The sequence below is a fragment of the Leptomonas pyrrhocoris genome (genome assembly GCF_001293395.1).
Source record: "Leptomonas pyrrhocoris isolate H10 chromosome Unknown, whole genome shotgun sequence".
In the NCBI taxonomy this organism is placed as follows: domain Eukaryota; phylum Euglenozoa; class Kinetoplastea; order Trypanosomatida; family Trypanosomatidae; genus Leptomonas; species Leptomonas pyrrhocoris.
In genome coordinates, this window is record NW_015438383.1 from 200,869 (window position 1) to 227,480 (window position 26,612).

At 61.3% G+C, this 26,612-nt stretch overlaps 7 protein-coding genes across 15 annotated transcripts; all 7 read right to left on the reverse strand.

Moving 5' to 3' along the window:
- Positions 1 to 1,349: 1,349 nt before the first annotated feature.
- Positions 1,350 to 5,241, reverse strand: ABB37_08906 (putative glycosyltransferase family 15; the record flags this gene model as incomplete). 2 transcript variants are annotated; one of them, XM_015808066.1, is made up of 1 exon in its annotated part: positions 1,350 to 5,241. In XM_015808066.1, the coding sequence occupies exon 1, from the start codon at positions 4,554 to 4,556 to the stop codon at positions 1,350 to 1,352; it is 3,207 nt and encodes a 1,068-aa protein (XP_015653351.1). In that variant the 5' UTR covers positions 4,557 to 5,241. The 2 variants fall into 2 exon arrangements, with proteins under 2 accessions (XP_015653351.1, XP_015653350.1); XM_015808065.1 differs by having other exon boundaries at positions 1,350 to 4,654.
- Positions 5,242 to 5,820: 579 nt separating this feature from the next.
- ABB37_08907 (hypothetical protein) lies at positions 5,821 to 6,471 on the reverse strand (the record flags this gene model as incomplete). Its single annotated transcript, XM_015808067.1, has 1 exon — positions 5,821 to 6,471. One exon carries the CDS (start codon positions 6,469 to 6,471, stop codon positions 5,821 to 5,823), a length of 651 nt encoding a protein of 216 aa, XP_015653352.1.
- Positions 6,472 to 7,265: 794 nt separating this feature from the next.
- ABB37_08908 (putative protein kinase) lies at positions 7,266 to 9,493 on the reverse strand (the record flags this gene model as incomplete). 2 transcript variants are annotated; one of them, XM_015808069.1, is made up of 1 exon in its annotated part: positions 7,266 to 9,493. In XM_015808069.1, the coding sequence occupies exon 1, from the start codon at positions 8,976 to 8,978 to the stop codon at positions 7,266 to 7,268; it is 1,713 nt and encodes a 570-aa protein (XP_015653354.1). In that variant the 5' UTR covers positions 8,979 to 9,493. The 2 variants fall into 2 exon arrangements, with proteins under 2 accessions (XP_015653354.1, XP_015653353.1); XM_015808068.1 differs by having other exon boundaries at positions 7,266 to 9,030.
- A 1,202-nt stretch (positions 9,494 to 10,695) lies between these two features.
- On the reverse strand, positions 10,696 to 13,074 carry ABB37_08909 (hypothetical protein; the record flags this gene model as incomplete). The annotated part of the gene is made up of 1 exon (XM_015808070.1): positions 10,696 to 13,074. The coding sequence occupies one exon, from the start codon at positions 13,072 to 13,074 to the stop codon at positions 10,696 to 10,698; it is 2,379 nt and encodes a 792-aa protein (XP_015653355.1).
- Positions 13,075 to 14,373: 1,299 nt separating this feature from the next.
- On the reverse strand, positions 14,374 to 15,654 carry ABB37_08910 (putative ribosomal RNA processing protein; the record flags this gene model as incomplete). The annotated part of the gene is made up of 1 exon (XM_015808071.1): positions 14,374 to 15,654. Exon 1 carries the CDS (start codon positions 15,499 to 15,501, stop codon positions 14,374 to 14,376), a length of 1,128 nt encoding a protein of 375 aa, XP_015653356.1. The 5' UTR covers positions 15,502 to 15,654.
- Positions 15,655 to 16,417: 763 nt separating this feature from the next.
- ABB37_08911 (hypothetical protein) lies at positions 16,418 to 21,314 on the reverse strand (the record flags this gene model as incomplete). Of its 5 annotated transcripts, none has more annotated exons than XM_015808076.1 (1): positions 16,418 to 21,314. In XM_015808076.1, exon 1 carries the CDS (start codon positions 20,486 to 20,488, stop codon positions 16,418 to 16,420), a length of 4,071 nt encoding a protein of 1,356 aa, XP_015653361.1. In that variant the 5' UTR covers positions 20,489 to 21,314. The 5 variants fall into 5 exon arrangements, with proteins under 5 accessions (XP_015653361.1, XP_015653360.1, XP_015653359.1 ...); XM_015808075.1 differs by having other exon boundaries at positions 16,418 to 21,296; XM_015808074.1 differs by having other exon boundaries at positions 16,418 to 20,795.
- Positions 21,315 to 22,077: 763 nt separating this feature from the next.
- On the reverse strand, positions 22,078 to 26,455 carry ABB37_08912 (hypothetical protein; the record flags this gene model as incomplete). 3 transcript variants are annotated; one of them, XM_015808079.1, is made up of 1 exon in its annotated part: positions 22,078 to 26,455. In XM_015808079.1, the coding sequence occupies exon 1, from the start codon at positions 25,573 to 25,575 to the stop codon at positions 22,078 to 22,080; it is 3,498 nt and encodes a 1,165-aa protein (XP_015653364.1). In that variant the 5' UTR covers positions 25,576 to 26,455. The 3 variants fall into 3 exon arrangements, with proteins under 3 accessions (XP_015653364.1, XP_015653363.1, XP_015653362.1); XM_015808078.1 differs by having other exon boundaries at positions 22,078 to 26,328; XM_015808077.1 differs by having other exon boundaries at positions 22,078 to 26,300.
- Positions 26,456 to 26,612: the final 157 nt, after the last annotated feature.

Consider the following 26,612-nt stretch of genomic DNA (forward strand, 5'->3'; position numbering starts at 1 on the left):
CACAGAAACTCATCGAACTCTTCAAGCCACTGGTGCCTGCCCATGGGACAGGCACAACCATCTGCATTTTTCGTCTTGCTGGAGCTACGGGTTGCGGACAAAGCGGGCAGGAAGAAACGCGCCTCACTTGCCTGTCGTGTGCCGTCTCACGCCGTTCACGCTGGCGGCCCGGCAACGCTACATTCCTTTCACTTCGCTTTTCTCTTATGGTTGTTAAGTCTCGAACCCCCACGGGATCGAGCGGTACAGTTTGAAGAAACAATCCATCGGTGAAGCTGCATAATCCAGCTTGCTTGACAGAAAGAAAGCAGGAAGAATAATTGTAGTTTAAGTAAACCCTCAGTAAGCTATTGAGGGGGGAGGGGGGCCGGCGTATGTAGGCGAGTAACCTCTCAACCTACCATTGACCCGGCGCTCTTAACTCCATACGTCGCAAACCTCCTTTACAATGCTTTTGGAGTACGACCAGCTCCAATTGCCAACTCTCTTTAAATCTTTTCTCCATTGTTGAATTAATTGCTGGGCGTCGAAAGACCCTACAAGCCTGTCACGCCCATCCCCAAACAACACAAAAACGGTTCTTTGAACCCTTTAAGAAAGAAAATGAGAGTTTTGAATCGCGCACAATAAAGTACAAATATTTTCTCAGAAGACGACAAAAGAAACAATTGGGACCACGCGCACCCCTCGGCTTCCGCTGGGTTTGGGTGGGTGGGTCGATAACAATCTATGCGGAGTATTATTTGGACACCGTAGAACTCCACGTCGTTAGCTACAATCTTCACTACGACGTATGTGCAAGAGCATTAGGACGCGGGAAAACAAAGAACGACATAACGGTGGCGAGAATCTTTCGCCTCCTTCACTCCTACGGCAAGCGGATACCAGATGGCGCGCTGCTTTTGTTCTCCTTACCCAATATTATGATTCAGAAGGTATCAACAAAAAACAACACAAAAACACTCAACAAGCGGCAGAATTCCTCGCCGATCTACCTCCAAAGCGGGGCGGGGCGGAGCGAGGCGCGGGTGCACGGCACCAGCGAGAGAAGAGCGATTCGAAAGCCGAGAGCGACCTGAAAACGATACCGCGAAAACAGGAGGGAAACCCAATAAGAAGCAAAGAAACACTTACAAAACAAAAAGTACCTTCCACCCATTCACCGCAGCCAGTCCAGCGCACAATCATTCCCCCGCTGCACCTCTGAAAACCGCTTCGGCCTGCACAGCGATAACACCACAGCAGCAACATCACCGAGATAAAGAGAGAGGCATCAACACAGCAGACGTCGACACCATAAGCAACAAAACGGCAAAACCTTCGAACGCGCAGAACATCAAATACGCAGATTAAACTCTAGCGCTTGCTGGCCTAAACTGGCCGTGTTGGTATAAACCGAAGTCGCTCGCGAACGCACACGCAGCCCAGCCCTCACGCTGCATCACCGCCTCCACGCCCACCGAGTGCACCGGCGCATCGCCCCAGCGGTGCTGAAAGTACCCCGAGCGCCAGTCGCGGTCGATGTCGCGCGCCTTCAGCTTCATGTCGGGGTCCGCGCCCACACGCCCGTTCAGCCGACGGCCCAGGCACGGCGAGCTCGACCCGTTCGTGGCCGGCGCACCGGGGGACGCGCTCTCCGATGCTCGGAGGAGGAGATACACAGGGGTCGCGTACACGGAGGCGTTCCCACCGACCACCACACCCTCCGCGTCGTCGGGACGCAGCAGCTTGAGCGTGTAGTCGAAGCTCGCCGCCTCCCGCGCAGGCCCCGTGACGTCGTCGTAGTCGCGATTGTCAACGAAATCCACCAGTGACGTGTACAGAGGGTGGGCCTTGAGGGCGAACGTGCCCAGCTCGAAGTTGTTGAAGTACATCCTGCGGTTGTACGTGGACTGTGTCGCGAAGCCCGCGGGCAGCGGCGTATACGAAGCACTCACGGGGCTCTCCTCTGCCCGCAGTGGCCCCGAAGCAGCTCTGCGGCCATCCGGCGGCTCCTCAGTAAAAAACTGTGTGCGCAGCACGTCCTTCTCCGCGGCGGAAAGCGCAGCGCTGCTGTGCTCCGGGAACACGTTCGGCCACGGCCACGTCGGTGGCAGCGGCGGCAGCTCCTCCCTCGCCGCGGCGGATACCAGCGTCACCATGCTCGACGCCGCTGGATCACCCAGCCGGCCCCAGCCACGCACCTCCCCTGCACCGCCCGTCGCATTCACGCCAGCCAGCGCGCGCTCCACGCCCCCGATGCTCGTCCGGTTGCCGATCCACTCCGCAATCGCACTCCCCAGGTGCTCCGTCACGAATTTCTCGTCCAAAACAATGGCGTTGTACCCGTACGCGCACCGCTGCGCCATCATCGTCGCAAACGGGTCGCATGCCACGGGGCGGTGCAGGAAGGAGTCCGTGTCGAGGCGCAGGTAGTACGCGTAGCGAAAACGCCACGGCGGCAGCGCAGCCACCTCGCGCAAGCCCTCCGCGGAACCCGTCGAGATCCGCAGCGACGGCAGCCGCCACACAAGCTGGGCCCAGAACCGACACATCTGCCGATATCCGCGGCGGTGCCCGTACCGCGAGCTACGGCCCTTCGCCCATACCGACACGTCATCCTCCGTCACACCGCACGGCAGCGTAGAGAAGAGCGGCCCGACGTTCTCGAAGGTCACGTACGGCGCCGACGGCACGCGCGATGCAACGTCTTCGAACCAGCTCCGCGCCGCCGCCTGCTGCGCACGCAGCACCCGCAGCTTGTCCGCAGCGTCCACCAGCACCGGCGGCGGCGGCGGAATACGAACGTGCTGCGTCGCCTGGGTCGGCGCCGTCGCGTCGGGTGGCTGCCAAGAATGAAGGATCGTGTACACGTCCGAGTGCCGATACACGTCCGTCAGCGACCACGCAGGCGACGGCATCTTCATCTCGTAGAACACGTGCACCGGGTAGTGCGGGTAGATTTGAAGCAGGTGCTTCTCCAGCAGCGGCAGCGCGTGCAGCATGAATTCGTTGCGACGCCTCGGGCCTCTCTCCGCCGCACCAGCGAGAAAGAGAATGACAGCCGACGGGGGGCTTGCCGGGTCGACGGCGCCCCTCGGAGTGGTGCGGCGGAAGCGCTCCTCCTGGGCGCGGGCGTGCGCATGAAAACGATCCGCGTCCGTCGCCCTGCCCATCCTCAGCGTCTGCACCCGCCACTCGCGCGCCTCCGCCGGCAGGCCCGGCGTGTAGTCGTAGTACAGCTCCGCCACCGCACCGCCGTCCACGCCCACCCGGCCGTGCTCATACAGGAACCGCACCCGACTGCGCTCATCAGGCGGCACACCGACTGTCATCGCGGGCCGGCTGTCCGCCGCGGTGCCCACGTCCGCGCACGGCATGCGGTTCTGGCGGCGTGCCAGGCACCCCGGCGGCGTTGGCGCCGCCCTGCTCGCGTTCGCAAAGGCGGCCCACAGCGAGTCGAAGATGGCGTCCGTCGTCGACGGAGAGGCGCCGGCGTCATGCCGAGGTGCGGCGAGGGTCGGCACCCCGTGCGTGCACCGCAGCAGCGCGGAGCTTGCCACCTCCAGCGTGCACGCACCCACCGCCACGCCGTCCCTCGCGATGCGGGACAACATCGCGTCCGAGATCAAGGAGTCGATGCGCCTTGGCGCGTACTCGCCAAGCATGGGCGGCGTGGGGCAGTCCATCTTGCCCTGCAGGCTCGCCACCCGTGCTCTTGCGGCACGCATCTCGTTCGGGTGTCGCTGAGCATACAACGAAGCAAGAAGGGACACCGTACGCTCCTCGACGTACGCGTGGATCGTCTGTGCGCGGGTGGAGAAGACGCCCACGGCCGGCGTGTGGCCCAGCGGCCCAGACTCTCGACGTTTCACTATCCGCACCACGTCGTCTGCGACTTTAGCCGGGTAGGCAACGCGAAGCTCAATGCGCAGGGCGGTGTAGGGGTCGTTGCTGAGAGTGTTGGCCACCCAGATCAGATCGACCAATGCGGCGAGGCAGAGAAGCAGGAACGACCCCGAGGCAGCAAAGGCAGCGCGACGCCGGCATCGGTGAACGGGGTCGGAGCGGCGAGGGGCGCGGGGCTGCGGTGGCTCCGGCGAAGAGGGCCGCGGCGACCGGCACCCGTGGCGCACGCAGTGAAGCAAACGCAGGCAGCCGAGCTTCGTGGCGCGCACGGCACAGGCGCAGCTGCCCAGCAGCACGCCGAGGTGACGGCGGCGCATGCGGGTCTTGTTGGGGGGAAGTTGCGACAGGTCGGAACAACAGCGGTGGTGCGCTTTGGACACACTCTGCGCGGCGGCCGTGCCAGTCGATAACAACCACGAAGGACACCACCGATGCGTGACCGTGCGCAGCAGCTGGAGGCACGTCACCGGCAGAAGCGAGCGATACGCATCCCGCTCGGTGCCGTCGTGCTCCGTGGGCACGTCTGCAATCTCCGCTTTGCTGGAGTTCTCCGCCTCGTTGCTACCGTTGTCGCAGCTGAGTCGACGCAGTAGCGTGGCGTCATTGTCCGGTACATCTTCGGCGTTGCTCGGCAAGGCACCGTGCATGTTTACCTTCGCCGGCTTCATTGTCTCTTCAGCCCTTGGCTGCTGCGGTTGTGCTTGCGGGGACTCTTTGAGCAGTTCACCGCACGGCGAGCTATACCGCTAGTGTTCTATGGTGTCACTTGTGGAGATGAAGAAGCAAAGGAAACAGAAAAGGAAAATTGATTTTCGATGGCCTCTTCTGGCGTGCGGATGCGTTAACGATGTTTGCCCGACACCGTAGTGCCGTCCTCCCCGGGTGAGGGCGTATTTTCTCCACAACACCGAGTTCACCACCTACTTAGTTTGTGTTTTCCCGTCGAATGTATCCAAATGAAGTGGCTGACGCCTTTCCAAAGTCCGCCGCCAACTACGCGGCACGGAAAGACGGAAGAAAACAGAAGCTGTCCGGCGCTTTAGTCGGCAGCAGAAACGGGGAGACAACCGCGGCACAGAGAAGGGGGAGAGACGAACCGCCTTCCGCTGCCGAGAGTGGCCAGCAGGGCTGCCTGTTCCGGTGTGCTTATGTGGTGCTTCCGCTGCGTAATACCAACTACGCACGCGCACTGAGCCCACCATGGAACGAAGCGGCAGCCTATCCTTATCCGGCTCAACGCGCGGTGGGGTGGGTGGCCTTCGAGGGAAGAAAAAATGGAGAACTGGATGTATTGTTTTATGCGGAGAAAGCAAAGTTAGACGAACACACAGGCCGTGCGAAAAGCATGTCTGCTGAGGGGCGAAAGAAGGAGGAAGGGGGAAGGGGGAGGGAGAAGAGGGAGAAGAGGGAAATGACAGAGGAAAGTGTGTGGAATCGCGGTTGCGGGCCGCCCCGACAGCGAAATCAGAAAGTTGGCAATCACAACACGGTGCTCTCCTCCGCCTCCGTGCGCGTGGCAGGACCTCCTCCGCAACAGAAAACCGGAGAGGAGAGAGATCACGAAACGATCCGCCATTTTGGCGTTTCGCACCCACAGACGACGCTGAAGCAGCTGGACAACGTGGCTCCGCAGCGAAAACACCACCGCCACACCTCAGCCGCGCCGTGCTCTCAGCTGCGAGCCGTACGGGACGGGGAGAGGGACGGGGAGAGGCGCAGTGGCGCGTGCTGCCCCTCACACCGCCACCGCAGCACAACAAAGCACGGCGACTCACACCACCGTTGTTGACACGCCGCGGGCGTCCCACCGCTTCTTCATTCTTCTCGCATTTTACTCCTTCTTACGTAGTTACGCCACCTCGTCGGCACCCATGCACACCGAAGGCACACACACAAGTCCCACAGTCAGCCTCAGCCGTACCGCACGCCGCGCTAGTGCCGCTTGCCTTTCCTTCCTTTGTTCACCTGCCGGTTGCTGCTCCGCGGCGGTGGCGGCGGATGGGGCGGCGAGCTCGCCTGCCCGGCCTTTCCCCCGGCCCCGCTCTCCGTATGCAACGCGGCGGGGGGGAGCGCGGCCGCCGCGGTGGCCGAGGCAGCAGACACAGACGCCGGCACCGACACACGCGTGCACGCGGACACAAAGTCTCCCACGAGGGCCTCGACCAGCCTAATCTGGCCCTGATGCTCCACACGCGTCGTCAGCGTGGTGCGGCCGTCGGTCGCCTTCAGCGCGAATATCTTACGTGTTTTGTAGGGTCGGAGGTGCAGCATGAGGCGGGTGCGCTTGATGCCACCGGGTTGCTGATGCATGCTGCGCGCCGCCTGCGCAAACTCCCTCCACTCAACGCGCATCTCCGCAACCGTCAGGCAGCAAAACGCCGTAGAAGCGAATGGGGGGAGGCGAAAACAAAGAACGCAGCAGCAGAACGAAGGAACAGCGCACAGGCACCTCTGACCACAGGGAACTGCGATGGCCAAGACAGGACGCAACGCGCATGAGGAGTTGTGTGCGTGTGCCCAATGGAAGCACAACGGGTTCGGGTGGTAACGCGCACAGCACCACGCGGCCGCACAGGAGAGCATGTGGAAAAGCAAATACAAGAAACACAAGAGAGAACGGGCGGAAGGACAGGAGGGAGTTACGAAGCGGGGGAGGAGCCGCAAAGCAGACCCACACGATTATGTCGGGCGTGTGCGCGTGCGGGCGTCGTGAAGAGTAGAGCAGAAGAACACCTACAGATAAAGACACGGGTTTTCAGCCTCATCTTGTTTTATACTCCTGTTTTTGTTGCTTAGCACGTCGCCGCTTCATCTCCGCATCAATGACACAAATGATGGTAGTAAAGACAACGTATGAATGACGGAAGGCTTCCCTCCATCCACGTTGGTCTGAATAGTACTCGTCCTTCTCGGCCCACCCCGTCAGCGTCTGTGCAAACGTTATTGCCCGCTTTTGTTTTTTTATTTTCCTTTCACTTTTCGTTTCTTGTTTCTCTACGGCGAAGACGGCGAAGACGGCGGAGGGGGTAAAACGACCCGAGAGAGAGGGAGAGGGCGAGAGAGAGAGACGGTCGTGTGCAATGTCGCTTGATCGCGCATCGTGGTCTTTAGAGATGTGCGTACGTGCCACACTCACACACACACTTCAAGGTCTGTCAGAACGATTCTTCCCCTTCCCCCTCGTCCTCCTCTCCCTCTCCCTTTCTCTCCCATACCTTGCTCTTTCTTTCTTTCATGTAAGAAAGATCAAGAGAACGTTTTCGCTTTCATTTCCTCAACTCTGTCGAGCTAACCGAACCACTTTGTGGCATCTTCGCCGTCAGACACCGCATTCTTTTCTTCTCCCTCGAAGAGATAAACACATCGAAGTATGAGCGCTACGGGTGGGAAGTGCGGCTCACGATTGGCGACACACCGGCGAAGCTCGCGTGCGCCACGGCCGCCGCCACCGCCTCCGCACCGAAAACCGACGCGTAAAGCGACTCCTCCGTAAACTGCGGGGCAACGGTGGCGGTGCCGGTGCCGGTGCCGGCGGCCCCATCCCTCGGCAAAACCGCCGGCCCCGTGGCACGCGCCACCACTGGTCGCTTCGCCTGCAGCACGGAGAGCGGGACGCACCGCAGGTGATCGCGGACGTATCGGCTGCGCAGCACCCGCCGCAGCGTCGGCCGAGCTGCAGGCTCTACCGTCAAGAGCGAGTCCACCAGCTCCCGCAGCTCCTTCGAGTACGCCGCCGCACTGACAGCAGCAGCAGCCTCGGAGGATGCGTCGGAGAGGCGAGCAAACTGGCCTCGGCGTACCAGCGGCCCCAGCGCGGCGACGGATGCGGCCACAAACGGCAGCTGGCGCGTCAGAAGCTGATAGAACACGACTCCCAGCGACCAGACATCCGCCGCGGCGTCGTAGGGCTTCTCCTCGAAGATCTCCGGCGCCATGAAGTAGGGTGACCCGCACGCCTCCTTCGCCTTCTCGCCAACACGGCCGAGCTGCATGGAGATGCCAAAGTCGCCGAGCCGCACCGTCACGCCGTCCTCGAGTAAAAAGATGTTGTGTGGCTTCACGTCGCGGTGGAGGACACCGTACTCGGTGTGCAGAGAGTGCAGCGCCACGGCGGTTTGAATGAGGTACGCGGCTACGTGATCCTCCGAGATCATGGTAGTGCCGCCGTCACCGCCGTGGCGAAGAAGATCGCTCGCGAACGATGCAATGGCCGTTGTGTTTGCTGTGGTGGTGGGAGACGATGCCGCCGCCGCCGCGGTGGTGCTACAGCGTTCCATGAGTGCCGCCAAGTCCCCTCCTGCCGCGTACTCCATGAGAATGAAGCACATCGGATAGTTCTCCGGACGGGCGTCGAAGAGGGCGTCCACGTACTGGACGAGGTTCGGGTGCCCGGCAACGCTGCGCAGCACGCGCAGCTCGTTCTGCACCGCTGACATGTCCTCTCTTGGATTTAGCATCGTTTGGACGTTGATGTCCTTGACCACGACGGACCGCCGCGGCGACGGCGATGACGCAGACGACGAAGACGGAGAAGAGCCGGCGGTCTCCTCGTCTAGCGAGTAGAGGGTAGCGCAGCCGTAGTTGCCTTTGCCAAGAATGCGCACCCGGTGCAGGGACCAGGCGTCACCGCTGTCGCCGGTAAAGTGGAGCAGGGCGGCGGAGGGCTGATCTGCGTACATGACGGTGCTGCTGCTGACACTTTTGTCGTCTGCTGTGCCCGGCCGTCGAAGAGCGCCGCTCCCTGCACCACCTCCCGCACCCACGCGGCGAGTATTCTTGCCTCCGTCCATCTCGCTCTCCCCCTCCCCCGCCTGCGCGTCCGTGTGGTGTCTGGACATATCGGATAAGAACGCCGGCGTGCCGGAGGAGGCCGTACCGTCAGGCGGAACGTGGAAGGCTGTCGCGTCGTCGCGAAGGAATAGCGGAAGGTCCTCCTCGCCTACTCCGTGTAGCGCGCTGCGGCTGTCAGCGGCATCGTTGTGGCCGGCGAGGGAAGCAACGGTGTCCGCTGTGGCGGCCGTGTCGGTGGTCGGCTGGACGACGGCGCCGTTGGCGCTGTCCTCAAAGTTCATCCAGTCTGGTTTGGACATGGTGCGGTTGATGTGTTGTGGTCCCTCTATTCGTGTCGTTGTTCAGTACGCCTATATATATGTACATATAGGTGTGTGAAGAATTAACAGAAAGCAATGGAAATAGAAAGAGCCGTGTGGACAACCCCGTTTACGCAGAGACGAGAAGCCGCGGAGGGTGGGAGGATGTGTCGCCGATTCTCGCCTATCAACGTATACAAATATTAAAGGCCGTGCGTGCACGCTTTCCTTTATTTGTCCGGTCTTTTCTCTTCCCTTTCTCGCTAGCGAGAACTGAAAGGGGAAAGGGGGGGAGTACCGTCAAGAGTCGCTGTGGGATATAAATCAAGAAGTGATGGACAGTCCGTGAACGCCAATGGTCGTGCTTTGTTGTAAGGTGCGGTCGAACCTGTTTGAAGTGCTCTGTACGATTTACCTTTTTATTGTTATTTTTTCTTTTGCAGGCGATACGTCGTGTGCTGGTTCATAAACATAGTATCAGCAGTCGAATCAAGGTTGTTGGCGTTCACGTTTACTATGTTGTTGTTGTTGTTATTGTTATGGAGGAGGAGGAGGAGGAGAACAGAGAAAGAGAAACGTTAGGAGAAAGCCATGTAGAGGTGACACGCACGCACGCATGCAAGATGTTTGCTCGCGTGCGTGCGTGTGCGAGTGCGGTGCTCACGAAGAAGCAAAAGAGAAAAACGTTGAAGGGATGTAAGGGAAGAGTCTGTGGAGCGCGTGATAACCGCAGCAGAGCCACCCCCCCCCCCGAATTAAGTAAGAAAAAGGCCCACATCACTGCATTCTTTTTCTACTTTTTATGCTAAAAAAAAAAAACGGAAAACGGAAGCGTCATCCCGACCATGACATTTGTTGGTAGAGGTCCTCTCCTTGTTGGGTGTGTTGGTGTGGGTGTAGAGAAAGGAAGGGGGTAGCCTCCTGTCATCTGGAGACTCATGACCACCACCGCCACCGCCACCGCCACCGGTGCTTCTTTTTAGGATTCTTTTTGTTGTTTGTCTCTTTGCTTTTTTTTACATCCTCGCTACGCGCGGCTTCACAGACAGTATCGTTACCAAAACAGATACATATATAAGAAGATGATGAAGAACATCGAAACCTCTTGGCCATCTCTGCCAGTGCGTCTGCCTCCGCGGCGGCGGCCTCTTTTGGTTTTCTTTTCCTTTCCCACCCGCGTTATTGTCAAAGTGGAGCGAGAGGAGAGAGGGAGAAAGAGGAGAACGCGGCACGCAACAGCAAAAAAAAAAGAAGCACGCGAAGGGGGAGGGGCGGGAGACGTATTTCACATGAACACACGCACCACGCACCACGCACCCTTCACCCTTCACACAACGACTGTTGCGTCCAACAAGGTAACAAATGAAAAGAAGAAACGAAGAAGCGGAGAAGACCACCATCACCATCACCACCATAATCGTCATCACTGGACTCAACACACACCCAAACACGCTAGAAAGGAAAAGAGAAAAACATGAAAGAGAAGGCCACACGAGCTACATATGAGTATTGCGGTGTCACCAGAACAGAAACGGTTTCCAGTAGAAAAAGGTACATAGAGAAGAAGAAGACGGCCGTGACACATGTGTGTAGGCGGCCATACATCGGAGAGGTACAGCATTGACAAAAAAAAAAAGGCGAAAGATGTGAATGTCGGAAGAGAGAAAGCAAAAGAAAAAATAAAAGAAGGTGTTGATGCTTCACGCATATATATATACTACGCAAAGCGCTCCACATGTTGGAAGAGACAGCGGCGACACTGCTCTATTAACACATCCAGCACCACGCTCCGCTCCGTCGTGGCGTAGCCATTGTAAGTGCGCACCGCCTCGTCGTACATCGACAAGGAACAGGCCTTGTTCGCCTCCAGCAGCGCACGCACCAGCTCGTTTTCCTTTCCACGTTGAAAGGCACGATCCTCCTCCTGCAGGGAGGAGAAGACCTTCGCCGTGTCGTACAGGCTGTCGAAGTACAGCGCATCGGCCGCCTCCGCTGCCGCGCTCATGAAGGCAGGGACGGTGCCGGCCGGCGGGGTCACCTCCTCTGCGGAGGCCGCGTCAATGCCGCCACCCTCCTCCTCGCCATCCCCCGTTTTCGATGGGGGAGGGGCCCCCCGCGCCAGCACGGAGAGCGTAGCGCACAGTAGAAACTTGGTGCGTGGCAGTGAGCGAGGGACGGCATCGGCGCACGTCAGCGCCACCTCCATCACCTCAGCGTAGCGGTGCAGCTGTGCGAGCAGCACCAGCAAACGGCCACGGCAGGCCTCCACCAGACTGCGCTGCACGGTGGTGCTGACTTGGTAGTGCGGCGGCGGCAGTCCCGCCTGCATGTTCATAACCGTCACGTCCACGTTGGAGGAAGGCAGCAGCGACTTCATGTCCTCCTCCGTGATAGACATCGTCGTCTGTAGCGCAAGATTGCTAAAGGAATCTGCGATGGCGGTGGTGAAGGAGTGTTGTGTCGGTTGCTGCCGCTGCTGCTGCTGCTGCTTCTGCCACTTGCGGGACAACGCCTTCGCCGCAACTTGCGTGTCGGCGTACACCGCCAAGGCAGCACGGTAGAGCTCCACGGCGGCGGCCTTTTCCTCCAGCTCCGTCTCCAGCAGCTCCGCCGCATCCCGGTAGCAGCGAGCGGTCTGATAGCGCAGGTTCTTATTCGCGTAGCACGGCACCAGCCGCAGCAGCGACTCCACCGCGACCCGCGGGTGGGCATGCTTTAGCTGCTCAACGGACATGGACAGCGTCGTGAGAGCCTCGCCGTCGCTGTGGAAGGCGCGATTGATGAACGTGGCGTGGAGCAGGCAGCGCGCCGCCGTCGTCGCGTCGCCGACTGCCGCAAAGAGAGACCCAGCTGAGAAGAACAAGTCTCGGGTACGCATCCAGTCCTCGATCAACGAGAGGCCGTCGTCCAACAGGCGTGCCTCGGCCTGTGCGTAGGCCTGATGGGCATCCTCAAGTAGTCGCTGCAGGTCATCGTTACAGTCCATCGTGCTACGCTGGTGGTGCAGCTGCAATTGTCCCTGTTGTTGTGGAGGATAAGGCGTGAGTTCGCCGGTGATGGGCCCGTCATCCGTCACGTGTGGCAGCGTCACCACATCACCACCACCGTCAGCAGCACCCCCGCCGTGCTGCCCACAGACATCCCGCACAAGCATCTCCACGGAGTATGAGGCGAAAGGGTCCGACATGCGCTTCTCACACAACAGCAGTGCGTTCTCGCTCGCGCTCTCGCCCGGGGTGGTGTATTCCGGGAGGACTGCGCCGACGTAGCGGCCGCTGCTGCGCCGTCCCTCCGCCGTTTTCGCCCGAGCACCGTCCTCGGCGCCTCCAGCCGACATCGACGTCGGTGGTGATGGTGTGTGCGGCGGAGAGCCGCCATCAGGAGATGTACTGGTGTTGTTGTGAGGCGGGGGAGACAGAGCAAGAGGTGCGTTGTTGCCGCCCGTCGTTGGCCCCCACAGGCTGGAGCCGCCAGCGGCGTGGCGGACACCGCTTACGATGGCCTCACACACGCCATTTGTGTTGTGCGTCGTCGACATCGACGGCGGCGGTGGTGGCGGTGGTGGTAGAGTCGGAGGAGTAGCGGCAGTTGAACCTTGCTGCTGCACGTCAACTTCATCCTCTGATGTGCGCGGCCGCGGCGCTGCCACCACCGCCACGGCAGCTCCACGCACAGCAGAGGAGTCAGCAGGAACACCACCACAACCACCCACGGCGGTGGTGTCGCTCGAGGGGTGCTGCCGCCACGCCACCCCCGTCGCCGCGGCCGCAGCGGCGCTGAAGGCGGCGTTAAAAACCCCCGGGCGCTTCGGTACGGTGGGAGTCGGCACGGCGGCTCGCGTGTGGCCCGTCGCGGCGACACCGCCGACCGCCGACTGGGCCGTTGCGGGGGGAGCAGAGGTGGAGAACGTTGGCCCCTCCCCACCGGGCCACTCGACGCCGTCCACACACACACCACGCGACGACGACGCCGACATCGGCGGCAGCGGGCCGGACCACTGCACGGTGGCCGAGGTACGAGAACCCTTCCGCGGTGACGGCGTGCCAGTCGCGGGGTGGCCGGCGATCGGGCCGCCAGGGTTTGACAGAGAGGACATAGGTATGTACTGCACGGCGGTAGTGGCGGCGGCGGCGGATGAGAGGTTGACTCGTACGATGTATACAAAAAAAAAAATATGTATACACGGATATTTGATCTGTCTTCGTTAATTTTTAAGCCTAAATGGTATTTCAATTTGAATTACACCCCTCCCTACCCCAAGAGAGAAGAAAACCGAAGCGAGAGATAACGGTGCGTCGTGTAAGGCACGCGGAGTCACGCCACACAAGTCAGGAGGGAATACAGAAACAGCAGCAGCAAGAAAGGAAGCGGGGAAATCAGATCCGGCAGTCGAGTGGGAGTGGGAGGAAACATCTCATGCATTTGAAAAGAGGCGCTTGCGCGTTCACGTCCATTCATCACAGGCGTGGAAAGTGCTATCATGAGGACAGCTGCAAGCGAAGGGCCAGGACTCGCCGTGCTACCGCCTTCAGTTGGCCCAGCCCCCGAGAGCAACGCGGCTGCTTGCCCTCTGTTATGCCTCGCTCGCGGTCTCCACAACAGCACCAGGAATAATAATAATAATAATATTAATAATAACCCCAGTAAAAAACGTGCGTCGGACCGCTGAAGAAGAAGATGTACTATTAATAATAATAATAATCATCATCATCAAATGGTCCTCTCCTCCTTCTGGAATTGCTTCCGTTTTATTTCGGTATCGTTTCTGTTACCGTTTACGAGGCCAAGGAGAGGTGCAGAGACGCATTCGCCGCAGAGCGCCGCTCTTCCAGCAGAATCGGCCCCGCTGTGGACGCAGAGCACTACGAGTCATGCATGAGGTAGGAAAAAAACACAACACAGAAAAACAAAGGAGAGCGAGCGAGCGAGCGAGAGAAGAGAAAACAACAAAAAACGGAAAGACGCGCACCAAACCCTCCGCATGCGTCCTCGAAGAACACCCACAGAAGCCATCACGCACCTCCATGACTCACCGCTTTTATTTATCGGTCCTTTTTCTCTTCTTTTCTTTTTGCGGACACGCTTTCGTCCGTTGCGAAGGTCTGCCTTCTGGGATACCCTCCGCCGTCATCTCCATGCGTCTCCCCTCCCACCCCCCCCCCATCGTTTACACGAACTCCCTCATCCGTTGCTTTAGATTAATTTGTTTTCTTTTCTTTCTTCGTTCATTATTACTACGCTCCGACGTACCTTCTCTCCTTCCGGTATCAGCTACCGTTGTCCACCGCGTTCGCGGTCGTCAAAACGATCCGTGCTCCTTCCGCTGCCCACCGCCTTCTCACCAAGCACACCACAGAAGAAGAGCGGGTACGACGAAGGCGCGAACTCTACTGAGCTACTCCGCGACGTTGCACTGACGGAAGAACTCAAACAGCACCGCTGCGGCGCGCTCCGCCAGCGCCATCATCTGCCCGTAGGCCTCCAGCGATACGATGGCCCCGGCAGAGCCACCATCACGGCCATCACCATCACATCGTCGTCGCACCAGCTGCCCCAACAACCCACCTCCACACGCCGGGTTCGAGAACACAAAAACGCCAGTGCTGACACAACTGTACTGCTCCTGCAGTGCCTGTGCGGCATCCTTGCCGGGGAGCGACAGGCGGCTGCCACCACCAACAGCGGGGGCAGAGGCGGAGGATGAAGACCCGCTGATGTCGTCCTTCTCGACCCTGACGACAGCGGTGTTGTCGTCGCCACTGCTGAGGGTCTCCTCCACTCTCGTTGGATCCAGAAGGAACTCCACCGCACTGCCGGCTACGTCGGCACCAGCAGTCGCGCCTGATGTTCCTCCTGCGCCTACGGTGGACGAGGAAAGCCACGAAGGTGACGCCGGCGCCGCGCCCCCGCCTTTTCCATCGTGTCTGCTGCTGTGTTGTGCACGGCTCAACGCTACCACGCTGACGGCGGCCATGGTTGTCCGGCACGGCAGGCCGGCGTCGAGCAACGCACACATTGTCGCGTTCAGCGCGACTGCCGGCAGGCTCCCATCATCCTGCATCACCACCACATCAACCACAAGAACGCAACGGGGGAAACGCTCGCGCATGAACACGGCATCGATGGTGGATTCCAGCAAGGAGGCCAACTCCATCGCATCCCGGCGGGTCAGCAGCTCCAGTTTCACCTCTTCGAAGACGGCTCGCTCGGCACCGCCGGCGGCTGGTGTCCGCCCGCGTGCGTGCTGGACGCGTACCCGCACCAAACACGTGTCGTACACCTCGCTCTTGGCGAGCGTGGGTCCGTGGAGAGAGACGGTGACGGCAGTTTGGCCCTGGGCGTACCAGCTGCTCCCGTCAAATGCGACCATCTCTGACAACTTCATTTCCTTACCGCGCATTTCGAGGGCGGTGCGGCCATCCCGACGTGCGTAGACGACGCTCGTACTGCTGTGGACAGGGTTGGCACCGATGCACGTAGACGAGGAAGGGAAGGGCGGCGCCCCGGCCAGAGTCGCTGACATGAACCTAACGGAAACGATTCGAAAGAAGGAACGAAGACGAGATACCCCTACAGACACATAACTACCAAAACGCACAAACAGGAAAAAATACACACTACGAAGCAACACGAATGAACCGGCACAAATCCGGTACACTGGTGGTGATATCGCTGCTGAAGGGACGCGGGGTGTAGAAGGTTTAAAGAGGGATGGAAAGAACGACGAGGAAGACAAGAATGCGAGAGGAGACAGCATGAAAGCCGAGGGAGCCACAACGTGTACGAGCGCACCGCTTCTTCGTAAACACCACCAGCACCGATTCTGCTATCCTGATGGCACCGGCCACCTCGCCGTCGTGCCACGGTCCAGTAGCCATTCTCGGGGGGAGCGAAGCGCCGGCGCCCTACCGTGAGAGGCTGCGGGTTCATCGGCGCGGCAGACAGGTCCGGGTTGGACCCCGGCTGGGGAGACTCGCCGTAACGCACGCGCCTGAACCAGCCAGCGAAAACCCCTGTCTGCGGGCTACACGCCGCTTACATTCCCTTCGCATTCCTCCCGTGTTCGGTAGAAAGGACGTGCATGAAGAGAAGGGAAAAGCGTACTGAAGTCGTTGTCTCAGCGGCCTTAGGTGGCTCTTGGAGGGGGGACAACACCTCGTGTTATCGCCATTGGAAAACGAGAGAAGATACAGGGAGTTGCTACCATCCATGTCAGCGATAGCTTCCTCCTTAGATTTCTGTACAGGCAGAAAAGGCGGACCTTGTGGTTTGAGGTGGTGTAGCTCATGCTCAACAAACACGTGCACGCGCACACCCGCTCGAACCAGAGTAGCAAAACAAAAAAAAGCAAACGGCAAAGAGCTTCTCTTCATATCCCCTACATCGACGAATGTTGAATTGGTTTCTCAAATAGATAAGTAAATGAGATGAGAAGACACTCACGCGAGTCCTCTTCGTTCCTTCTTCTCCAAGGCACCGGCGCAGATTGAGCAGATGGGGTGCGGAATGTACAGCTTCTCCAAGAAGGCCCCGCCAAAGTCCTCCATCCTCTCCGCCTTCCACCAGTCGAAGTAACCTGCCTGCTCCACCAAGCCAGGATCGGCATCCAGTGCACGCAGGTACGCCGCCAGCTGCGCAAAGCCGCTCATCGGTGGTCCGTCGCTCGTACGCACAGCCGCCTCATACTTGGCGGCGGGTGGGATACGACGGCGCACGTAATACTCAGAGAAGGCGTTTCCCCGACTGAGCCACACCCCCTGCGTCGTGTTCCCCGCCGCGGCACGCTCGCGGCTCGTCTTCCCTGTCTCGCCCGCCGGTAATTCGGTGTCGTCGTAGTCGTGAAAGGCCTCGATGCGATCCGGTAGCGCGGGCGTGCCACGCGGCAGCTGATCGCCCACTGCATTTGCGGACACTCGTGTGCTTTTCGCTTTCGCAGCCGCCACCTCCTCCGCAAACCCACGCGCGGTGTTAGCGAAGAGATCGATGAAGGGATACGAGAAGATGGTCACGGAGCGCTGCTTCGGCTGCGTCTTCGTGGCCGTCTTTTTCCTCTCGCCCCTCTCCTCCGTGCCGCCGCCTTGCGCGTGCAGATTCAAGCGGCGAGTGAGGTCGTGATGGAGGCGCCACAGAAACGACGGGAAGCCAGATGCGGTGCGACGGTCCGCGCCCGCCTCCGTCAGCGCCGTCTCACCGGGCGAGGCAGGGGGGGTGGCGGCGGCGGCATTCGCTGCCGGCCAGGTCCCCAGCGGGAGGTGGAACGGCAGATCCGCCACACTCTCCACTGCACTGCCCGCGTCCTTCGCCTCCGGCACGGCAGTCGACGGCGCCGTGTTGTACAGCAGGAAGTGCGATGCACAGCTGTTGTTGGGCGCCTGCCGGGCCACCGCCTCCATGGCCCGCGCGGTCCACTCCGCCAACGTCGCCGTCGCCTCCATCGTCTCGTGCGTTCCTGCATCGGCAGGCGGACGACCACCGTTGTTGACGTTCCTCTGGCTGGGGGACGTGGCCGCTGCACGGCGCGCCTGCGCAGCATCAGTGCGAAGCGTCGCCGCATGGGTCCGCAACACCTCGCCGGAAATGGCTTCCTCCTCCTCGTGCAACTTCACTATCCGTCGGTCCTCCAGCCGCATCGCCGTCTCGTTCAAAATGGGGAACATCTGAAGGACGGGTAAGACAGACAGTACGGGCGGGGGAGACGCAGAGGGGGGAGAAGATTGGGGGTGCTGACTCCCCGCACGCGACCCGCCCTGCGGCACGTACTGGTCGATGTTCATGGCGCCCACATACAGGGGCAGTGCGCCACTCAGCAGCGCGTTGTACACCTTCTCCGTCACGTAGCCATCCTCCACCGTGTTCTCAAAGGCCAGGACGTACTTGTACTTGCGAAAGACGCAGCGCAGCTCGTGATTGCGGTTCTCGTGTGACAGGCTACGCGGCCGCCCCACAGCAGGAAATGAAGAACTCAGCCTCCGCCGAGCGCGCTCCATGGCGGAGTCGTGGTGTGGGTAGATCTTCTGCGCCTTGCACTCGGCAGGGAAACCATAGCGCACCCGCTGCGGGATGCCCCCGGCAGAGGGCGGCTCCGCGTCTCCCGGCATCGGCGGCGGGGGCGGGATATTGCATCGGCCGAAGTTGTGCACCGGATAGTAACGCGACAGCTCCGACAGCCACCACATCCGCCCATGCCAGCAGTTGCTGATCGCAGCGGCGATGGCGGGGATGCGGCCACCAGCGGAAAAGGGGAGCAGCAGTTTGCGCGGCTCGTGGGTGGTGTTGTGCGGCGGAGTCCCGCTCCAGTCCGCGACCGAGGGGGGCCGCCAGCGGACACCGCTAGTCGCGGGTACGTGGAAGTTCTCGTCTTCCATAGGCAGCAGCATCGTGTCCGCGCCGTGCAGCAGCTCCACAGCCATCCGCGGGATCACACCCGAGGCCGCCGCCATGAGGGACGGGGCATCGTTTTCGGTGAGGGACTCCCGCTGCGGCTCCGCGGCCCGTGCGGCTCGCAGCTGCTGGTTGAGAAACACGATCAGCTGAAACTCGTGCAGGACCAAGTGCACGTGACCCCACATGGAGAAACTGGTGCCCGGGGGAACCGCCGCTGCCTTTCCAGATGCGGTGGGGGAGGTGGCTCGCCATCCCCGCGGTCGCGGCAGCAGGGAGGGACGGCGCACCCTCTGCTGCATATACACGGCATCGAACTGTGTCCAGTGGGCCTGCCACAGCGCGTAACCGGGGAAGCTCTGAATGCTTTCCTCGTACGCCCCAACGGTGTGCAGAGGCAGCAGACGCACGAGCGAATAGGGGGAGGAAGGCGGCAGCGACGACGCGGTCGTGGTGTTGAGACCGCCGCTCGCGCCGTGTGGAAGCAGCGTGGCAGCGGTGCTGTAATTCACGTAATAGAATGGCAGCGCGCCGCCGTAGTGAGCCAGCCAGACGTCCGTGGACAGCAGCAGGGCACGACGCATAGCCACATCGCGTGGGTTCGGGCCGTCATTGGCGTACACCATCTTGCAGGTGAAGAGATCGTTCCGTGTGACAGTGACGATGCTGCTGCTGCCGTTGTGGTTGCCACCCTCGCTGTCACCCGGCAGTTGGATCAGCCCTGCGTCGACGTCTTCCAACGACACATCCCACGAGAGCGCGCCGCCGTCCACCACGTCGCCGGCAAGCGCCGCCGCCGCACCGCCACGCCCACGCGCACCCCGGAGAAAACGGGGGTGGACGCACTGAAACGTGCAGCCACGGCACCGCAAGTCGGCCGCCGACGCCCGCTTCGGCGCACCGGTCTGCGCTGCCTTCAACGCCGCAGGGGAGTCGGCAAAAACGCTGTCGAGCACCGCCCTGCGTGCGGGGTCCATGTAAAGCTCTTCATCCACGCGGGTGCGGTTGGGCTCATCCGCGCAGTAGTAGCTGCGGAAAGTGCCAGCCGGCGAATACACCGTCACCGTAATCTCCGGCGGCAGCCTTGTGCTCTCCTGCCCCGCAGGTGCGGCACCACCGCTCGCCTCCGCCTGCGGTGCGGCCGAGGGAGACGCGGGGAAGGGCAGCAGGTCGTCGCGGCCCAGCGGCGCACGCGCCCACTCCGCCGGCGTGCGAAACACCGCTGCATCGATCGTCACCCACGGCAACGCATGACGCGGCAAATATGCGCGCTCGAGCACGTTGTGATCTCGGTACACCGCCGCCGCTGCATCGTCATACAAATACACCGCCGAGATGTCCGGCTCGCGCAGCGACATCTCTCTCCACATCGCCACCGCCGTGGGGAAGAGGAAGGACACGACGGTGAAGAGTGAGCTGGTCAGCCAAGACGCGTGACCGCTGTCTTGTGACGGTGTCTTCGCCCCTGCCCCTCCCTGTGCGGTGGGCTGCCGCTGCCGGGTCGCGTCCGCGCCTCGTAGCTCACCGGCATCCCCACCCAACGGCAGGTGCATCATCTGTGCGACGAGGCTGAGGAACGCGTCCGCGGCGATGAGCACCAGCACCACAACGATACACACACACACACCACAGAGAACGGGGTGGCGTCGCGCACGTGCGCGAAGGGTGGAGACGGCACCGCGGAAAGGAGACGGTCGCTTCCGCACGGAGCGCGAGGGGCGGCCAGCCGTGCCCGCCTGCGCTGATGCGGACGACGGAGGTGCTGCGGCGGGCGTAGCGGGGGGAGCCGCCGAGAATGAGCGCGTGAGAAAAAACAATGTCGATTGGCACAAACGGCGAACACCGCCAACGAGTGGGTAGGAGCAGCTACGCGGCCAGACGTGCTGCTGAGAGATGTGCTCACCATCCTCGCTAGCCTCGGGGTCATCACCCTCCTCAGCAACAACGGCGGCAGCAGCAGCGTCATTCGCCAAGAGACGGGTTTGCGCACCTCCCTCCGTGAGCACGGCAACCGTCGCTCCTTCGCTGGGGGTCAGCGCATGCGCAACACCCAGATGAAGTGCATCGGAGGCCGGAGACACGTTGTGGGCGTTCTCTCCTCCCTGCCGCTGCGCTGCACGCGACTTCATCCCCTTAGGAAAACGGAAAGAAAAAATGAGAACTTGCGAGAGGAGAGGTGAAGAAGGCTACACCTGTTATATCTTCTACTTTTCTATATACTGCTCCCTCTATCTGGCTGACATATACGTGACTTGTGTTTCGATTTTACGTTGATCGTGTCTTTGGTAAAGTAACGCGTGCGATGCACCTGAGGTGCGGGGGACGAGAGGCGCACACACAAGGGAGGGAGAGACGGAAGGGAAGGGAAGGGAAGGGGGCACGATGCGTAGAAGGTGGGGGCAACGGCGCACTGGGCGTGAGGTAGCGTGGCGCGGCTCCACGGCAGCGTGCGCGTGGAGAACAGCCAGCCGATATATGTAGAGAGAGAGAAAGAGAGAAAGAGAGAAACAGCAGAAGATCTCTGGTCGGCGACTCCGCATTCAGGAAGGCGGCAAGGAGGAAGGAGGGCAGCAGGTAACGGGTGAACAGATATCATTTAATCCCGTGTGTCGTTTTCATTCTTCCACTAAGCGTCGATACCTCTTGTACACCGTTCTAGTAATTGAGAGACGGTACGGGAAGGAAAGTTTCCTGCGGACTCGGATCGCCTGCACTTCCGCCTCGTGGGGTTGGCAAAGGGCCGGGACGGCGGGAGACAAGCAAACGGGCCTTTTCTGGCGAGGGGTCGCCGAGAAGCGGGGGGGGAGAGAGACGAGAAAGGAAGAGTGCACACCGCACGGCATTCGACGCCTCTCCCGGCGTGCTTGTTCCTGTCGCGCGCTTTCAGAGGCGCAGCGCGAAGGGAAAAGTGAATGAGCCGGCACAAATCCGGTGCACTGGTGGTGATATCGCTGCTGAAGGGACGCGGGGTGTAGAAGGTTTAAAGAGGGATGGAAAGAACGACGAGGAAGACAAGAATGCGAGAGGAGACAGCATGAAAGCCGAGGGAGCCACAACGTGTACGAGCGCACCGCTTCTTCGTAAACACCACCAGCACCGATTCTGCTATCCTGATGGCACCGGCCACCTCGCCGTCGTGCCACGGTCCAGTAGCCATTCTCGGGGGGAGCGAAGCGCCGGCGCCCTACCGTGAGAGGCTGCGGGTTCATCGGCGCGGCAGACAGGTCCGGGTTGGACCCCGGCTGGGGAGACTCGCCGTAACGCACGCGCCTGAACCAGCCAGCGAAAACCCCTGTCTGCGGGCTACACGCCGCTTACATTCCCTTCGCATTCCTCCCGTGTTCGGTAGAAAGGACGTGCATGAAGAGAAGGGAAAAGCGTACTGAAGTCGTTGTCTCAGCGGCCTTAGGTGGCTCTTGGAGGGGGGACAACACCTCGTGTTATCGCCATTGGAAAACGAGAGAAGATACAGGGAGTTGCTACCATCCATGTCAGCGATAGCTTCCTCCTTAGATTTCTGTACAGGCAGAAAAGGCGGACCTTGTGGTTTGAGGTGGTGTAGCTCATGCTCAACAAACACGTGCACGCGCACACCCGCTCGAACCAGAGTAGCAAAACAAAAAAAAGCAAACGGCAAAGAGCTTCTCTTCATATCCCCTACATCGACGAATGTTGAATTGGTTTCTCAAATAGATAAGTAAATGAGATGAGAAGACACTCACGCGAGTCCTCTTCGTTCCTTCTTCTCCAAGGCACCGGCGCAGATTGAGCAGATGGGGTGCGGAATGTACAGCTTCTCCAAGAAGGCCCCGCCAAAGTCCTCCATCCTCTCCGCCTTCCACCAGTCGAAGTAACCTGCCTGCTCCACCAAGCCAGGATCGGCATCCAGTGCACGCAGGTACGCCGCCAGCTGCGCAAAGCCGCTCATCGGTGGTCCGTCGCTCGTACGCACAGCCGCCTCATACTTGGCGGCGGGTGGGATACGACGGCGCACGTAATACTCAGAGAAGGCGTTTCCCCGACTGAGCCACACCCCCTGCGTCGTGTTCCCCGCCGCGGCACGCTCGCGGCTCGTCTTCCCTGTCTCGCCCGCCGGTAATTCGGTGTCGTCGTAGTCGTGAAAGGCCTCGATGCGATCCGGTAGCGCGGGCGTGCCACGCGGCAGCTGATCGCCCACTGCATTTGCGGACACTCGTGTGCTTTTCGCTTTCGCAGCCGCCACCTCCTCCGCAAACCCACGCGCGGTGTTAGCGAAGAGATCGATGAAGGGATACGAGAAGATGGTCACGGAGCGCTGCTTCGGCTGCGTCTTCGTGGCCGTCTTTTTCCTCTCGCCCCTCTCCTCCGTGCCGCCGCCTTGCGCGTGCAGATTCAAGCGGCGAGTGAGGTCGTGATGGAGGCGCCACAGAAACGACGGGAAGCCAGATGCGGTGCGACGGTCCGCGCCCGCCTCCGTCAGCGCCGTCTCACCGGGCGAGGCAGGGGGGGTGGCGGCGGCGGCATTCGCTGCCGGCCAGGTCCCCAGCGGGAGGTGGAACGGCAGATCCGCCACACTCTCCACTGCACTGCCCGCGTCCTTCGCCTCCGGCACGGCAGTCGACGGCGCCGTGTTGTACAGCAGGAAGTGCGATGCACAGCTGTTGTTGGGCGCCTGCCGGGCCACCGCCTCCATGGCCCGCGCGGTCCACTCCGCCAACGTCGCCGTCGCCTCCATCGTCTCGTGCGTTCCTGCATCGGCAGGCGGACGACCACCGTTGTTGACGTTCCTCTGGCTGGGGGACGTGGCCGCTGCACGGCGCGCCTGCGCAGCATCAGTGCGAAGCGTCGCCGCATGGGTCCGCAACACCTCGCCGGAAATGGCTTCCTCCTCCTCGTGCAACTTCACTATCCGTCGGTCCTCCAGCCGCATCGCCGTCTCGTTCAAAATGGGGAACATCTGAAGGACGGGTAAGACAGACAGTACGGGCGGGGGAGACGCAGAGGGGGGAGAAGATTGGGGGTGCTGACTCCCCGCACGCGACCCGCCCTGCGGCACGTACTGGTCGATGTTCATGGCGCCCACATACAGGGGCAGTGCGCCACTCAGCAGCGCGTTGTACACCTTCTCCGTCACGTAGCCATCCTCCACCGTGTTCTCAAAGGCCAGGACGTACTTGTACTTGCGAAAGACGCAGCGCAGCTCGTGATTGCGGTTCTCGTGTGACAGGCTACGCGGCCGCCCCACAGCAGGAAATGAAGAACTCAGCCTCCGCCGAGCGCGCTCCATGGCGGAGTCGTGGTGTGGGTAGATCTTCTGCGCCTTGCACTCGGCAGGGAAACCATAGCGCACCCGCTGCGGGATGCCCCCGGCAGAGGGCGGCTCCGCGTCTCCCGGCATCGGCGGCGGGGGCGGGATATTGCATCGGCCGAAGTTGTGCACCGGATAGTAACGCGACAGCTCCGACAGCCACCACATCCGCCCATGCCAGCAGTTGCTGATCGCAGCGGCGATGGCGGGGATGCGGCCACCAGCGGAAAAGGGGAGCAGCAGTTTGCGCGGCTCGTGGGTGGTGTTGTGCGGCGGAGTCCCGCTCCAGTCCGCGACCGAGGGGGGCCGCCAGCGGACACCGCTAGTCGCGGGTACGTGGAAGTTCTCGTCTTCCATAGGCAGCAGCATCGTGTCCGCGCCGTGCAGCAGCTCCACAGCCATCCGCGGGATCACACCCGAGGCCGCCGCCATGAGGGACGGGGCATCGTTTTCGGTGAGGGACTCCCGCTGCGGCTCCGCGGCCCGTGCGGCTCGCAGCTGCTGGTTGAGAAACACGATCAGCTGAAACTCGTGCAGGACCAAGTGCACGTGACCCCACATGGAGAAACTGGTGCCCGGGGGAACCGCCGCTGCCTTTCCAGATGCGGTGGGGGAGGTGGCTCGCCATCCCCGCGGTCGCGGCAGCAGGGAGGGACGGCGCACCCTCTGCTGCATATACACGGCATCGAACTGTGTCCAGTGGGCCTGCCACAGCGCGTAACCGGGGAAGCTCTGAATGCTTTCCTCGTACGCCCCAACGGTGTGCAGAGGCAGCAGACGCACGAGCGAATAGGGGGAGGAAGGCGGCAGCGACGACGCGGTCGTGGTGTTGAGACCGCCGCTCGCGCCGTGTGGAAGCAGCGTGGCAGCGGTGCTGTAATTCACGTAATAGAATGGCAGCGCGCCGCCGTAGTGAGCCAGCCAGACGTCCGTGGACAGCAGCAGGGCACGACGCATAGCCACATCGCGTGGGTTCGGGCCGTCATTGGCGTACACCATCTTGCAGGTGAAGAGATCGTTCCGTGTGACAGTGACGATGCTGCTGCTGCCGTTGTGGTTGCCACCCTCGCTGTCACCCGGCAGTTGGATCAGCCCTGCGTCGACGTCTTCCAACGACACATCCCACGAGAGCGCGCCGCCGTCCACCACGTCGCCGGCAAGCGCCGCCGCCGCACCGCCACGCCCACGCGCACCCCGGAGAAAACGGGGGTGGACGCACTGAAACGTGCAGCCACGGCACCGCAAGTCGGCCGCCGACGCCCGCTTCGGCGCACCGGTCTGCGCTGCCTTCAACGCCGCAGGGGAGTCGGCAAAAACGCTGTCGAGCACCGCCCTGCGTGCGGGGTCCATGTAAAGCTCTTCATCCACGCGGGTGCGGTTGGGCTCATCCGCGCAGTAGTAGCTGCGGAAAGTGCCAGCCGGCGAATACACCGTCACCGTAATCTCCGGCGGCAGCCTTGTGCTCTCCTGCCCCGCAGGTGCGGCACCACCGCTCGCCTCCGCCTGCGGTGCGGCCGAGGGAGACGCGGGGAAGGGCAGCAGGTCGTCGCGGCCCAGCGGCGCACGCGCCCACTCCGCCGGCGTGCGAAACACCGCTGCATCGATCGTCACCCACGGCAACGCATGACGCGGCAAATATGCGCGCTCGAGCACGTTGTGATCTCGGTACACCGCCGCCGCTGCATCGTCATACAAATACACCGCCGAGATGTCCGGCTCGCGCAGCGACATCTCTCTCCACATCGCCACCGCCGTGGGGAAGAGGAAGGACACGACGGTGAAGAGTGAGCTGGTCAGCCAAGACGCGTGACCGCTGTCTTGTGACGGTGTCTTCGCCCCTGCCCCTCCCTGTGCGGTGGGCTGCCGCTGCCGGGTCGCGTCCGCGCCTCGTAGCTCACCGGCATCCCCACCCAACGGCAGGTGCATCATCTGTGCGACGAGGCTGAGGAACGCGTCCGCGGCGATGAGCACCAGCACCACAACGATACACACACACACACCACAGAGAACGGGGTGGCGTCGCGCACGTGCGCGAAGGGTGGAGACGGCACCGCGGAAAGGAGACGGTCGCTTCCGCACGGAGCGCGAGGGGCGGCCAGCCGTGCCCGCCTGCGCTGATGCGGACGACGGAGGTGCTGCGGCGGGCGTAGCGGGGGGAGCCGCCGAGAATGAGCGCGTGAGAAAAAACAATGTCGATTGGCACAAACGGCGAACACCGCCAACGAGTGGGTAGGAGCAGCTACGCGGCCAGACGTGCTGCTGAGAGATGTGCTCACCATCCTCGCTAGCCTCGGGGTCATCACCCTCCTCAGCAACAACGGCGGCAGCAGCAGCGTCATTCGCCAAGAGACGGGTTTGCGCACCTCCCTCCGTGAGCACGGCAACCGTCGCTCCTTCGCTGGGGGTCAGCGCATGCGCAACACCCAGATGAAGTGCATCGGAGGCCGGAGACACGTTGTGGGCGTTCTCTCCTCCCTGCCGCTGCGCTGCACGCGACTTCATCCCCTTAGGAAAACGGAAAGAAAAAATGAGAACTTGCGAGAGGAGAGGTGAAGAAGGCTACACCTGTTATATCTTCTACTTTTCTATATACTGCTCCCTCTATCTGGCTGACATATACGTGACTTGTGTTTCGATTTTACGTTGATCGTGTCTTTGGTAAAGTAACGCGTGCGATGCACCTGAGGTGCGGGGGACGAGAGGCGCACACACAAGGGAGGGAGAGACGGAAGGGAAGGGAAGGGAAGGGGGCACGATGCGTAGAAGGTGGGGGCAACGGCGCACTGGGCGTGAGGTAGCGTGGCGCGGCTCCACGGCAGCGTGCGCGTGGAGAACAGCCAGCCGATATATGTAGAGAGCGAGAGGCAGTATGACACCGAAGAGCTTCGCGCATACGAGCGCAGGTGTCGTCCCTGCAGCGACACCCAGCCGCAGCAGGATGTATTATACTAAAAATGGGCAGCTTT